Source organism: Populus trichocarpa, chromosome 1, assembly GCF_000002775.5.
Source record: "Populus trichocarpa isolate Nisqually-1 chromosome 1, P.trichocarpa_v4.1, whole genome shotgun sequence".
Classification (NCBI taxonomy): Eukaryota; Viridiplantae; Streptophyta; class Magnoliopsida; order Malpighiales; family Salicaceae; genus Populus; species Populus trichocarpa.
Window position 1 is genome coordinate 48,122,332 of NC_037285.2, and position 13,942 is coordinate 48,136,273.

Genomic DNA, 13,942 nt, shown 5'->3' on the forward strand with positions numbered 1-13,942 from the left:
AAATAAACAAAATGAGAATAAAAGTAATAGTTAAATATAAATTAAAGTGGATATAATTTATTAACTTTTAATGTGATATTAAAGACCACAAATCTTTTCTCTGTAACTTGTATATTACAAGAATTACCTTTTGTTTTTCAAACAATCATTAAGTCATGTAGCATGTCTTTTGACCAATATTTGCTAATAGAGATGAAGTCCTTGTTTAACTTTTAAAAAATAGGACAAAATTTTGCTTGACAAATAAACAACCAATGCTAATAAGTTAATAATGATCTTGAATAATTATTTAATTTCCAAGTATATATTTTTAAAAGAAGGCTGTCAGATTCTGACTCCATATAAGCCCTCACTTACCATACACAAATCTAAGACTGCTGCATAAGAGATGATGTTTCTGTGAGTTCTGGCAGTATGAGACCTGTTCCAACCAAAGATCTATTTGTCTGCAGGTTTTGGTGCTGTTGGCCCATCCCTTCAAGTATTTTCTTATTGTCTCTTCTCACCTTCTCCGTGGCTTCCCTTCAGCAACCCACCACTGCCGCCGCCCCCAGTACTACTATCCATCCACCGACAGCTATTCCTTTAAAACACCACCACTCTCTCTTTGACCATAGATTCGCCATACCTCTCACTGCTTCTCTACTGCTTCTTCTCTTGCTTGTCATCATCATGGGCTGCTTTCTCGGACTCAGATTCAGACACAAAAGACTTGCCAAGAAGGTTGATGCTGCTTCAAATGGGAGTAATGATCTTGATCCTAAAAAGGAAAAGGATTCTGATCATGGTACTCATGGTTGTGTAAGGAAATACAACTGGAGTGAGATAGAGAAACTGTCAATGAATTTCTCTCAGATTGTTGGATCAGGAGGGTTTAGCACGGTGTACTTGGGCCACTTGCCTGGTTCCAATCTTGGGGCGATCAAGATTCACTGCCCGAGTGACTATCTCAATAGAGTCTTCAAGCAAGAACTAGACATACTACTTCAACTCCAACATGACAACATTGTCAAGCTCCTAGGATACTGTGATGTTCAAGGTTTGTGTCTGGTTTTACTTGAAATAAAACTTTTGGTTGCTCGGTTGTTTTCCAAGTTCTTGTGTGCTAAAATCTCTCTGTTGTATTTCCAGATGAAGGTGCTTTGGTATTTGAGTATGTTTCCAATGGAACCTTGCAAGATAAACTCCATGGTGGGGAAAGAGAAATTAAGAAATCATCAAGTAGTTCAGTGATTTCATGGAGAAATAGAATGGAAATAGCCTACCAACTTGCTCAAGCTCTTGAATATCTACATGAAAAATGTCCTCTCCAAATCGTACACGGTGACATCAAGCCTTCAAACATTTTACTCGACGAGCAACTGAATTGCAAGCTATGTGATTTTGGGTTTGCAAAGATGGGATTTTCTTCCACGATAATGACTTCCAACAATAGGAAGCAAGTGATGATGGGCTCTCCGGGTTACACAGATCCACACTACCTCAGAACAGGAATAGCATCAAAAAAGAACGATGTGTACAGCTATGGAGTCATAATTTTGGAACTTGTGACAGGAATGGAGGCGTTTTGCGAGGAAAGAGAGCAAGGCCAGCTACTGTCATCAATAATGGGACCCATTTTGAAGGACATAATTGCCAGTGATAATGAATGCAAAGCGATGAAGGAGGCAGAAATGGTGGATCCAAGATTGGGAGAAGACTTTGAAGTCAAGGAAGTCAAGGTTATGCTTTCCCTCGCAGCTCTTTGCCTTGGACAGTCTCCAAGTCTTAGGCCATCTGCAACACAAATCTTGCATACTATCAAGGAGAATATAGCCTCCATTTCCTTCATCTCCACACAGAAAAAAGATTTGTCAAATTGATGATATTAGGTGTAGAAACTGTTTGCTAGGAATTACAGGGATGATTTGATTGTATCAATCGGTGTAAATGACATACACATACAACCTTTTTTTATAATTTTTTTTCAATATTTTTCACATCATCTATCTGTAACATGCATACAAGTCAGTCTTTGAGGAGGATTGGTAGTTAAGCAAGGACTAGTTCAAGTGACAATGAAAGGCAGAAAACAAAACAAAAAGAGAACGGAAAGTGCTAAATTCGACCCCCCATTGCTCTCTACTGTGAACAGAATCGTTTAAAAATTAGTAGCACACGCATCTGAATGATAATTTTCCCCTTCCCTTTATTATATCTTTTGTCTGGCCGGCCGGCCGGCAATCTGCATTATTGTAATTTCCTGTCTTTTCTTAAGCACTTCAAGTCCATGCCAGATTCCACAGATTTGGCAAGAAGATTACTGATGTTTTTGAGAAGCTCGTTCAGATGACCAAAGGGAAGACTCATTTCATCTTAAGGTCTATCTTACCATTAATTTTTTCAAATATATAAAAATATGATGCCTTTTGTTTTTGTTTTGAATGAGTAACCAATCTTTACGTGTAACGTGTCGCTAATGTATTTATAGATCAGATAAACAAGTCAAATCTAGCAAAGAAAAATTTGAACATGTTTAGAGTAAGAGTGTTGTAAACAAAAGCTTGTAATCTTCAATTAACTGTTAGATCACATTCAAATTTGATAATAAAAGTCTTACCTAATTTCAGAGGGGTTGGTTGACAATAATGAGCCACGGCCTTGAGGAATTGTTTAAACTCATTAATTAATTGTCACATCATTCGTACCATGAAAATATTTTTTTTTTCCGGTTTAACTTATACATACTTTGATTAATTCCACAGACCCTAAAATTAACAACCATGTAAGTCTCCAATGACCCTGAGGTTTGTGAGACTCGAATTAATAACTTCTATGGAGCAAATCTAGAATCTGACCAGTTAAGTTATACCTTTCAAGGTTTTTCTAATCTCTTACTTATGATTTATACTTGTTTGTTTTAGAGGAAATATTTTATATTTTTTTATATATATTAAATTATTTTAATGTATTGATATTAAAAATATTTTTTTAAAATAAAAAAATATTATTTAAATATATTTCTAAATAAAAAATACTTAAACCTATATCATTATCACACTTCCAAATAATTTCAACCTTATCATTAATTTATTAGCTGTGCTGGTGGAAAGTAGTCTTTTCAAATATATAAAAATATGATGCCTTTTGTTTTTGTTTTGAATGAGGAACCAATCTTTATGGGTAACGTGTTGCTAATGTATTTATAGATCAGATGAATAAGTAAAAGCTAGCAAAAAGAAAAAAAAAAATTGAACATGTTAACAGTAATCTTATAAAAAAAAACTCTTAATTGTTTATTTGATTATTGAATCATTTAAAAATTTAATCATAATTTTTTTATCAATTCAGAAGGGTTTGATTGACAATAATAAGTAGAACCTGAAAAACTTTCAAATTAGACGTATAAAATATTATTTTATGTTTTAATTATTTTCCTAATTAATTTTAGATTTTAATTATTTTTTCTAGTTGTCTTTATATTCCTTTTATTATCTCAATTATAATCTTTATACAAATAATTTATGGCACAAAAAACACTTTATTTTAATATATTTTAATAAAAAAAAATATTTTAAAAAATAACCAAAACCATACTCACACCCACAAGAGTGATAAATAGCCCATGATGCTGCTCTGCTCTATCCAAACTTAGATTGTGCAACTCTCCTAACATGAAAGTTGATCACTCTCTTTAAAACTCTGTATATTTTTAAGATTTGAAAATATTAAAATATAAATTTTTAAAATTATTTTTAGATTATTTTAATGTTAAAAATAATTTTTTAAAAATAAAAATATATTTTTAAATAAAAAATAATTTAAAAATTAATCGATGAATTAATTAAACTCATTAATTAATTGTCAGATCTTTTGTACCGAGAAGATCTTTGAATTTTCTAATCTCTTACTTCTAATTTATTTTACATAGCACTTGTTGAAACAAAATAATCATATAAAAAATCTATAGGTTAGAGAAATAGAGTCATGCCCACTTCTGAACTTCGATTCTAATCCTTTTGTATATAATTGTGCCGATGCAAAATCATTTTTAAATATTTATTAAATAGTTTATTTTTAAAAAATTAAAATGATTTTTTTATATATAAAATATAACTCATTATATTAAATGATTCATTTCTATTAATAGTTTTAAGTTTAATTCATCTTCACTGAGATTAAGTTTTGATTTATAAGTTAAGTAGGTTAACCTGGATTAATTTAAAACGATATTATTTTAAGATTATTTTAAAAAATATAATTATATTAGCATGTAAAAAAAATTAAATTAAATTTTGATCAGGTAATGACAGGGTCGATTGCGTCGTGGGTTGATCTATTGGGTTGATAAGAACATCCTAGAACAATCCCTACCTGTTTAATTTCATACGTAGCTTGGATCAAAGCCTAGGTTAGTGGGTCACCGGTTTGACTAACCGGACTTAATCAAGTTTAATAATACTGCATTGGGCTATTATCCGGTTCTACCATTAACTGGGCTATTTTAGCATTATAAACAAATTTGACACTATTTTCCGATAAAAAAGAGTGGGCCTATGGCCCGTTTTTACATGCTTTTAAAAGGGAAATTATATCCAGAGAAACTAAATCAAGCTGAACTCAAAATCAGCATTACAATTTATAACTGGACAGCCTAAACCCAAATTGGATAAAATAAAATAAAATAAAATAAATTCCCAGTTCTTTAGCCAGTTCCATTAACCAGGTTCTAGTAGATATTTATAGTAAGCATAAAGACAGACAGTGAGAGTTATAGTGATGATGGGCAAAGCCCATTGTTAACTCTGGACTCAATGGCACCCGAGTAGGCTTCTTCTTCAAGTTTAAAGCAGAAGGGTTTTTTAGCACTCATTTATATTAATGATTGCAATAGTTGGTGAGGTCGCTAGCCCCCCCTGGAACTGCAAATCTTGGTCTCTGTTCTGAATTATGGACTGCACTGCCAAAATTGACCACCCAATTTATAATATAGGTGTTATACATGCCCAAAGAAGGTGTGGGATGAAGGAAAGAAGAATGGATGCCTCTTTTACAGTTTTACTTGCCTTCCTAGGGGCATCTTATTGATTTCACGGATAAAAAACAATAAGCGACCCCAATGAGCACTTTAAAGCATGCCACCATTTCAAATACTGAACCAACTAAGCCTTCCCTCCATGCTAAACCTACGATGGTAAGTGGTGTGCACTGTCCCCTGTAATCATACTACAACCCACAATGTACCATGTTCTAGGTAACTATGAATTCAAACTCTCTTCCTGCCAAATCTGAGAACTTGGTTGAAACATAATGGACTGTACGTGGAATCATCAAATCTTAATCAACTTGAGATGGGAAGTTTTGTGCAATTGCTCTTGGGGGATGTTAATGAAGATGAATGGAAAAGTTTTAGATTGGTCTAAACTTGTATGGGCTCGCATGCTAATCAAAAGAAGTTGGAAACTTTCTCCAAATCAGTAGTGTGTCTGGAGTCGATGGGGTCAGTGATTGGTCCGTTGAATTTAACTGGCCGAGAAGTACTTGCAGCATCGAGTACCTTTTTGGTGCTGTTGAGACGCTCTTGATGGGATTCTGTATGCAAAAGATGGAGAGAAACTGGGAGGTTCGTTAGGGCAACTGTCGCTCATTCAATGATTTATAATCTTCCGTATTAGAATGGATCATTTGACTGCTAGTGCTGGGAGCACTTCAAGCACAGTAGCGATTCTCTATAAGTGCCATACTCAGATTTGATTCCGCAGAATATTCGATGCATTCTATGGTCACTGTTATCAAATGAGGTCGTAGTGCAAACATACCTTGTGTCTATTTGAGTGCATATGTTGCTGCTATAGCTTTGAAGAGATGGATTTTATTTCTGCTTTTGGTTCTGCAGAAGATTAGGTGCAGAATTAGAACGGCTACCGTATCAAATAATGTTGCAGAGCAAACTTACATGGGCTCTCTTTGAGTGCTTATGATGTTGCTGTTACAGATTTGCTCAAAGATGATGTTGCTGTTGCTTAAAGGGACTGTGAACTTGGCTTGCTAGTTTCCTTTCAACCCGTTTGATAACGAGGTTGCGTCTGTGTTTTGTTTAAAACGCAGATGCAACTCGTTTGGTAACTAAAAAAACACATTTTACTGTGTATGGGCCCCATGTTTTTTCGCGTCCCAGACGCAGGAAAGGAAGAAGCAGCATTTTGCTGCTTTGTGGACACTGTTCACGCTAAATTTAATTAGCATGAACAGTGTAGCACACACTGTTGAAGAGTGAATTGCACTGTTCACGTGAACAGTGCAATTCCACTTGCACTGTTAACACACTATTTTTTTTTTTTTTTTTACATTTAAAAAAAAAAATTAGTTTTAGAGTAAATTAAATTCATTCGCACTATGATGTGAACAATATTTTTTTCCTGAAAAACTAGTATATAGTGAATTAAATTCACTCGCACTATAATATCAATTTTATACCTGATAACATTTTATCTAATTTTATTACACGCTCAAAATATTATGAAAACTGTAGTTCTTAGCGGATAAATTTTGTACGTAATGGAATTATAAATAGTTTAATGGAATAATAAAAAATATTTTATATAAAGTATTATTTATTTCATGATGTAATAGGATGATGTAATAGGAGTAATTAATTCTACAATATTTAAATTTAAAACCATCAATATTAATATATATATTTTTAAAATTATTTTATAACCTTAATTTCAAAATCATTCTTAACCAAACACATTAAACTACTTTTTATTCAACCTCAATTTCAACCACAGTTTTAACCAAACACCTATTTTTTCAAACCAACCACAACTAAAAGTGCTTTTTTTAAAACAATTTTTTTCAAACCACAACTACAACAGCTACCGCAATACCAAACACACTATCTTCTTCTTAAATCTCTTGTTTTGGTCAATGGATTTTTTTGGTCAAGCCATTTGATGGGAGGAGAGAGGGCGGCTTGTTCGAGCCTGCAACCATGGAGCCACATGTGTGGAATAGCCATTGGAACACAAATCCCGACCTCAACTAAATTCTACACATCTTATATTTTTTAAGAAAAAAAATTGAACACATTAAAAATTGATTTTTTTAAGAAAAAACTTATATTTTTTATTTTGATTGTTAGATACACTCAAATTTAATTATGATATTCTTATCTAATTCTAGAGGGTTTGGTTTGATTGACAACAATAAACCAAGGTCTAGAAGATTTTCAAATCATACTTAAAAGATATTGTTTTATATTTTAATTATTTTTCTAGTTAATTTTAGATTTTAATTATTTTTTTTAGTTATCTTGATTTTTTTTTATTATCTCAATTCTCATCTTTATATAAATAAATTATGTATTATTTTTTTATTAGATTATTAAATTACAAATAAAAAGAGATTGAGTCACTGGTTGATTCATCGGGTTGATTAGAATATACTAGGTCAACCTAATTTAATTTCAAATATAACCTGGATCAAGCCTAGGTTAGCTGGTTTAATAACACTACATCGGGCTATTTTATTATTCTAAACATATTTGACAATTAGGCTATTTTCCGATCACAAAAGCGTGGGCCTATGGCCCGTTTCTACAATTTATAACTGGACTAAGCCCAAAATCAAATTGGATAAAATAAAATAAAATAAATTCACAGTTCTTTAGCCAGTTCCATTAACCAGGTTAGATAGTTGTAGCAAGCATAAAGACAGACAGTGAGAGTTACAGCTTACAACAAAGTGATAATGTCTTGCTCCTTTTTACTGATTCCCACGAAATTCCCCACATTGAATAGTTACAGCAAACACATAAACTCAACTGCTTTGTTGGGTTTCTCTTCTTTTTCTTGTTTGAGGAATAGAAGAAGATCCAATTCCATTGCTACTTCTTTTTCCAGAGGAAGAAGTCTTGGCTGCAAATGTCAGTTGGCAGATATTGCTCCTGTAACCTCTGCTGCCTATGGTGTCATTCTTCTTGGCGGTGGCCTCTTTGCCTGTAAAAAAAAATGAAAATCTCATCTTTTTTCTTTTTTGGCCCTTTATTTCCTTACCTTTGTTTTTCTTATAAAGTTTGCATTTTTGTGAATGAAGTCAGTAAATCAGGAAGCAAAGGGTCGCTCTTTGGAGGGTTGACAGGGGCTGCTGTCATGGGAACGGTACGTTTTGCTTAAATTTTAATCATCGTTGCTTTATTTAGTTAAAGTTTGGTGTGAACTTTTTGATGCATTAGGAGTCAGCCTTGGCTACTAAACCAATGCCTTATTGGCAGGCTTGTCATCTACTTGACTGCTTGATAGTTCGTATTCTGAACTTCAAAAGAGTGTTTGTTGGTTTTAAGATTCCTTATGATAGTTTTGTTCATTTGAAAGCTCAGAGATAAAGCTAGGGTATTTCTCATGTTAGTGATGATGGGCAAAGCCCATTGTTAACTCTGGACTCAATGACACCCGCATAGGCTTCTTCTTCATGTTTATAGCAAAAGAGGTTTTTAGCACTCATTTATATTAATGATTGGAATAGTTGGTGAGGTCGCTAGCCCCCTACGTTCCATGCCTCATTTCACAGGGAACCTCAAAGTGGCTCTATTTCATTATGTTCCATCCATATCCCAATTCCATTCATTTAATATCCCCTTTCTTTGGTGTCATTGACATAAGAGATGTCGTTTCTAGTCAATCTGTTTCTATTTCTATATATATGGAAAGATTCAAAATCATCATATAATAATCCAGAAATTGCAATAGAAAAGAAAAGGGAGGTTTGTGATGATTTTGAAATCTTTTATACTAGGTAATCTAGTATCCTTATGCATGAAGATAATCAATTCGATTGTTGTGATCGGACTCTATTATGGATTTCTGACCACATTTCCGAGATAATCCACTGAAAAAGGGAGGTCCATAACATAGTTTTTTTCCAGTGCAATAAAGTTACATAGTGTCTATCTTTCGTTGATAAGGGGGTATTCCATGGGTTTGCCTTGGTATCATGTTCATACCGTCGTATTGAATGATCCCGGTCGTTTGTTGGCTGTCCATATAATGCATACAGCTTTGGTTGCTGGTTGGGCCAGCTCGATGGCTCTATGAATTAACAGTTTTTGATCCTTCTGACCCCGTTCTCGATCCAATGTGGAGACAAGGTATGTTCGTTATACCCTTCCCTTCATGACTCGGAACTGCAAATCTTGGTCTCTGTTCTGAATTATGGACTGCACTGCCAAAATTGACCACCGAATTTATAATATAGGTGTTATACATGCCCAAAGAAGGTGTTGGATGAAGGAAAGAAGAATGGATGCTTCTTTTATAGTTTTACTTGCCTTTCTAGGGGCATCTTATTGATTTCACGGATAAAAAACAATAAGCGACCCCAATGAGCACTCTAAAGCTACCACCATTTCAGATACTGAACCAACTAAGCCTTCCCTCCATGCTAAACCTACGATGCTAAATGGTGTGTACTGTCCCCTGTAATCATACTACAACCCACAATGTACCAAGTTCTAGGTAACTATGAATTCAAACTCTCTTCCTGCCAAATCTGAGAACTTGGTTGAAACATAATGGACTGTACGTGGAATCATCAAATATTAATCAACTTGATTTGGGAAGTTTTCTGCAATTGCTCTTGGGGGATGTTAATGAAGATTAATGGAAAAGTATTAGATTGGTCTAAACTTGTATGGGCTCACATGCTAATCAAAAGAAGTTGGAAACTTTCTCCAAATCAGTAGTGTGTGTGGAGTTGATGGGGTCAGTGATTGGTCCGTTGAATTTAACTGGCCAAGAAATCTTGCAGCATTGAGTACCTTTTTGGTGTTGCTGCGGCACTCTTGATGGGATTATGTATGCTAAACATGGAGAGAAACAGAGGTTTGTTAGGGCAACTGTCGCTCATTCAATGATTTATAATCTTCAGTATTAGAATGAATCATTTGACTGCTAGAGCTGGGAGCACTTCAAGCACAGTAGCTATTCTCTATAAGTGCCATATTCAGATTTGATTCCGCAGAATATTCGATGCATTCTATGGTCACTGTTATCAAATGAGGTCGTAGTGCAAACATACCTTGTGTCTATTTGAGTGCATATGTTGTTGCTGTTATAGCTTTGCAGAGATGGATTTTATTTCTGCTTTTGGTTCTGTAGAAGATTAGGTGCAGAATTAGAATGGCTACCATTATCAAATAATATGGCAGAGCAAACTTACATGGGCTCTCTTTGAGTGCTTATGATGTTGCTGTCACAGCTTTGCTCAAAGATGATGTTGCTGTTGCATAAAGGGATTGTGAACTTGGCATGCTAGTTTCCTTTATCTTCTTAAATCTCAAGTTTACTATTTTAAGGTTTTAGTGTCAGTTGTATTTAGCTTGTTATTGCTGTTACCTTTTATGCTTAACGCTTTATCCTGTGTAAGTGTTAGCCACCCGCTCGTTTTTGGCTAATGGATTTATTTGCCATTCCAAAGAAAAGGAAAAACAAAACAAAAATCTACAAATTTAGACCTGAAACAAACTTTCCGAAATCAATATTTCCAGGACCTCAAAACTCTATTATGAATTATTAGTACTGGACTATTCATAATACATTATGACGAGGCTGAAGGTGGTTCAAACATGTTGCCCATTTATAGTGAATTAGCAATACTAGATTGTTCTTCAGAAACGTGGGGCATGTGTGCATGTGTATGCAGTCACACATGAACTTGTGTAAACACAAGTTGGAGGTGGTCATCTTTTGAATGCTAAATAGGCATAAACAGTGAAACTAATAATCTGAAGTTATTTTCCCCCCTGAGATATCTGGTTCCTGATAAAAAAGAAGTTTGTGCAACTAAATTGATAACCAGGCTTACCTTCCATGTAGGCCTACTTTCTGATGCAAGCTCCAGAGACAAAAGCTATTGGTGATTCCCTCGGGTTTGGATCAGCCTTCCTATTCTCTTCTGTGTTTGGTATGTCTTTTATTTGTTCACTATGTCCTAGATATCTTGTTGTTGGCTCCTATTTAGTATGCACGTCATAATTTGAGAATTTGACGGTTTCTATTGCCTCCTTTTCCTTCCTTTTTTCTTCTACTATTCAGGAATACGATTGGCAGCTACCCAAAAACTGATTCCTTCTGGTCTTCTGCTAGGTCTATCTATCTGTGCACTGGCTGTGTTTATTGCAGCATATTTACAGGATAGTCTGATTACTGACCTTGTTTAGTCAATTTCTCCTTTGTCATTCTAGTGTATGAGCTTGTGTACCTTCCCTAAATATGCCTCAATAAAGTTTTGATGATCTATGTAAGATCCACCGTAATTTCGACTAACTTTCTTTTATATTTGAAAAAAACCATAAGTCATACCATGTTGTACTGAATATATATTTGTGTTATGATCTAAGTCAAAGTCTTTAAAAAAAAAAAGGATGCAATTTGCCCCCATCGGATCAAAATGTTTATTTTTAAATGAAGAGGTAAAGAAGTCATTACAATTGCCAGAAATACTAAGCCGACTAAAGGCACAAAAATGGAGTGTAAGTTGTTGAAGAACAAAAATGGATCGGCACAGTAAAGGTTTATAAGAGGTGTCTTTAATCTAAATTTGTGTTCTGAGTTGATCTAGAATCTGATGTTCTTATCAGGTTATTCCTTAATTAAGCAAGTTACTTGAATATAATTTAGCAACTTAACTTTTAAGCAGATCATCTGCATGTATATGGTGATGAGTAATTCTTACGTTTAAAACTTTTTCTGTGATGGACTTGACCAAATCCTACTGCATATAAACGGCAAGCAATATTGTGATTCACCATGGAAAAAATTCGAACTTTTTTATCAAAATAAAATGAATATATCTTGACATGCTGACATTTCAAGCAATACGTAAAGCCAACTTAATGTGAGCCTCAAAATAATTTAAATCTCTAAATCAGGGTTTGTGTAGTTTCACTGCATCTGCACTCCTGTTTAAGTTTAATGCCGATCCTCTCTCTAATGGTTATGGATTGGAATAAAACATGCTGTTCCCAGTTAAATACCAAAATCCATATGAAAGAGAGCTCAGTCTTTTGCTTTTAGGTGATAACCATGGGCTATCTTGTATTTTTTCTTGTCGGTTGTAGTTTCTTCCCGTAGCTTTATTTGCAGTGAATGCCAAGATATGTGTGCTTGACAATGTAAGTGCGGATTTGACAGGATCTGGCCAAAAGGGATTTGTGTTAGTGATCAATGCCTACATTTTTGTCTCGTTACTATTCCCAAGTCAAATAAGATGCATCCCACGCTAGCAAAACAAGGACACAGAAAGTGGAAGGAAATCCATGTCTGTGAGACACTGGTATCTTGTCTTTGTGAAACTCATCCATTCATTTGAAGTACTGGACCGAAGCTTCTAGTGAGATACTGTTGGTGTTGCTTGGTTCATTATGATTAGGGTTGGCACTGGTATAAAGTTGGTAGGGTGGCAGTGTCCATGGACACTTGAAAAGAAAAGGAACAGAAAGAATGATGTGGTGTATCTTCTACTCAACAAACACATCTTGAGTTTCTTCCACACAAAACCCCATTAAAGCTTGGAAGGAATTTAAGTATACTTGATGGTCAAACCACTTCGGTGTTTCCCACATGCAATCATTATGGTGCGCAATCCTCAACAACTTTCGCACCCAAGAGTTTCTGATCTCAAATTTGATAGTCGGTGGGGGCTAGGACAGAATTATGCCAAAAAATAAGATTAAAGGTGTATACTTTTCTTCTTATTAACTTGAAGCACTTGATAAATGTAGAGAATGTGGGGTTATGCAAAAAGTGCTTTTCATAAAGAAGAAAATGCAAGGATTCTTCCCTTTTGTCTAGGAGAGGAAGTTGGGGTTTGTTTTCTTCCTTGTACAATGGGGAACCGTTCAAACAAAACATTAGCATTGGTATGAAGAAAAAGAGGTTTGTGTTCTTTCGAGTGTCGACTACGATTGAAAGAGCAAATCACAATGGAGAACAGAAGGGAAAGGAACTCTAGATGATGAGAGAGATCCTGATGGCTTTATCTAGTTTCAACTTTCATCATTCAAGGCCTCCCTCAGAAAGGCCCTCCACTACATTTTGTCCACAAGTGCTCTGCATTGAAACATCCATTTCTTCTGTGCAACTTTTTTTTTTCAAGGAAAGATTTCTGCTAATGGAAGAATCTAGTTACTTGTTGATGGGGGTATCTTGTTTTCCATACCCAACCAAGAAAACACAAAGGATAAAAGGAGCACGGGGCAGAATTTCCTAATCAATACAAGTGATTTGTACAAAGATATACTTGTTTGTTGTGGCTAAGTTAGCTAAGCGCATTAATCAAGAGAACTAAGTGTGTGTTTGTGAATGCCGCTAACCGCGTGTCGACCGCGCGGTTGGCCGCAAAAATAAATAAACTCTAAAGAAGGTGGTTGTAGGTTCCGTAACCAAGTATTCTAAATCATGTTAATGAAAGTAATAAGATTACTTAAAAGAACCCTTTTGTGAGTGGTGGAGGAATCTTGGCACAATTGAGAGTTTGCTAATTATATATTAAGTGGCAATAATTCACTCGAACCCTCGCAAAGAAAAAGGGCCTTGCCCATCTAATCATTCTTGAAAGAAATTAGTGCTTTTTATTAACATGTGATGCTCGACTTGATGTGTTGTCTTTGGGTCTATGGCTATCAATGGCTAAAGCAATTATTTTTTCTTGCAACATTGCCAAAGTTTGACGATGCAATGCACAAGTTATAAAATAAAGATAAAATGCAAAATGCCTAGATTGTCTTTACCTTTGCTTTAAATGTGCATCGATCATCCTATTATAAATGAAGTAAAAACTTGTATAGGATTACTTTTGTTTGATGATAAACTTGAATTCTGGTTTCTTCGATGGATTTGTTTAATGTCTGTACTTAAATGTATAGCTTTTCATAGCATCTGTAGTTACATATAGAATTCTTAGG

At 34.6% G+C, this 13,942-nt stretch overlaps 2 protein-coding genes and 1 long non-coding RNA gene across 3 annotated transcripts; 2 read left to right on the forward strand and 1 right to left on the reverse strand.

Annotated features, from left to right (window-relative positions):
• Positions 1-337: 337 nt before the first annotated feature.
• On the forward strand, positions 338-1,955 carry LOC7490737 (probable receptor-like protein kinase At4g10390). The gene is made up of 2 exons (XM_002298953.4): positions 338-1,039; positions 1,132-1,955. Exons 1-2 carry the CDS (start codon positions 415-417, stop codon positions 1,860-1,862), a joined length of 1,356 nt encoding a protein of 451 aa, XP_002298989.3. The 5' UTR covers positions 338-414; the 3' UTR covers positions 1,863-1,955.
• Positions 1,956-4,718: 2,763 nt separating this feature from the next.
• On the forward strand, positions 4,719-11,303 carry LOC18096001 (protein FATTY ACID EXPORT 4, chloroplastic). Its single transcript, XM_052445518.1, has 5 exons — positions 4,719-4,747; positions 7,704-7,981; positions 8,077-8,141; positions 10,854-10,941; positions 11,073-11,303. Exons 2-5 carry the CDS (start codon positions 7,732-7,734, stop codon positions 11,195-11,197), a joined length of 528 nt encoding a protein of 175 aa, XP_052301478.1. The 5' UTR covers positions 4,719-4,747; positions 7,704-7,731; the 3' UTR covers positions 11,198-11,303.
• LOC112323357 (uncharacterized) lies at positions 5,006-10,983 on the reverse strand. The gene is made up of 3 exons (XR_008056838.1): positions 10,843-10,983; positions 9,797-10,130; positions 5,006-5,536 (listed from the first exon to the last, which is right to left on the reverse strand). It is a non-coding gene; the product is annotated as an uncharacterized LOC112323357 (long non-coding RNA).
• Positions 11,304-13,942: the final 2,639 nt, after the last annotated feature.

Bases quoted from the DNA above. Each gene is read 5' to 3' on its own strand.
- LOC7490737 (XM_002298953.4), top strand. From the start codon at position 415: ATGAGACCTGTTCCAACCAAAGATCTATTTGTCTGCAGGTTTTGGTGC. The intron at 1,040-1,131 runs GTTTGTGTCTGG...TTGTATTTCCAG, and splicing joins AGGATACTGTGATGTTCAAG to ATGAAGGTGCTTTGGTATTT.
- LOC18096001 (XM_052445518.1), top strand. From the start codon at position 7,732: ATGTCTTGCTCCTTTTTACTGATTCCCACGAAATTCCCCACATTGAAT. The intron at 8,142-10,853 runs GTACGTTTTGCT...CCTTCCATGTAG, and splicing joins GGGCTGCTGTCATGGGAACG to GCCTACTTTCTGATGCAAGC. The intron at 10,942-11,072 runs GTATGTCTTTTA...TCTACTATTCAG, and splicing joins CCTATTCTCTTCTGTGTTTG to GAATACGATTGGCAGCTACC.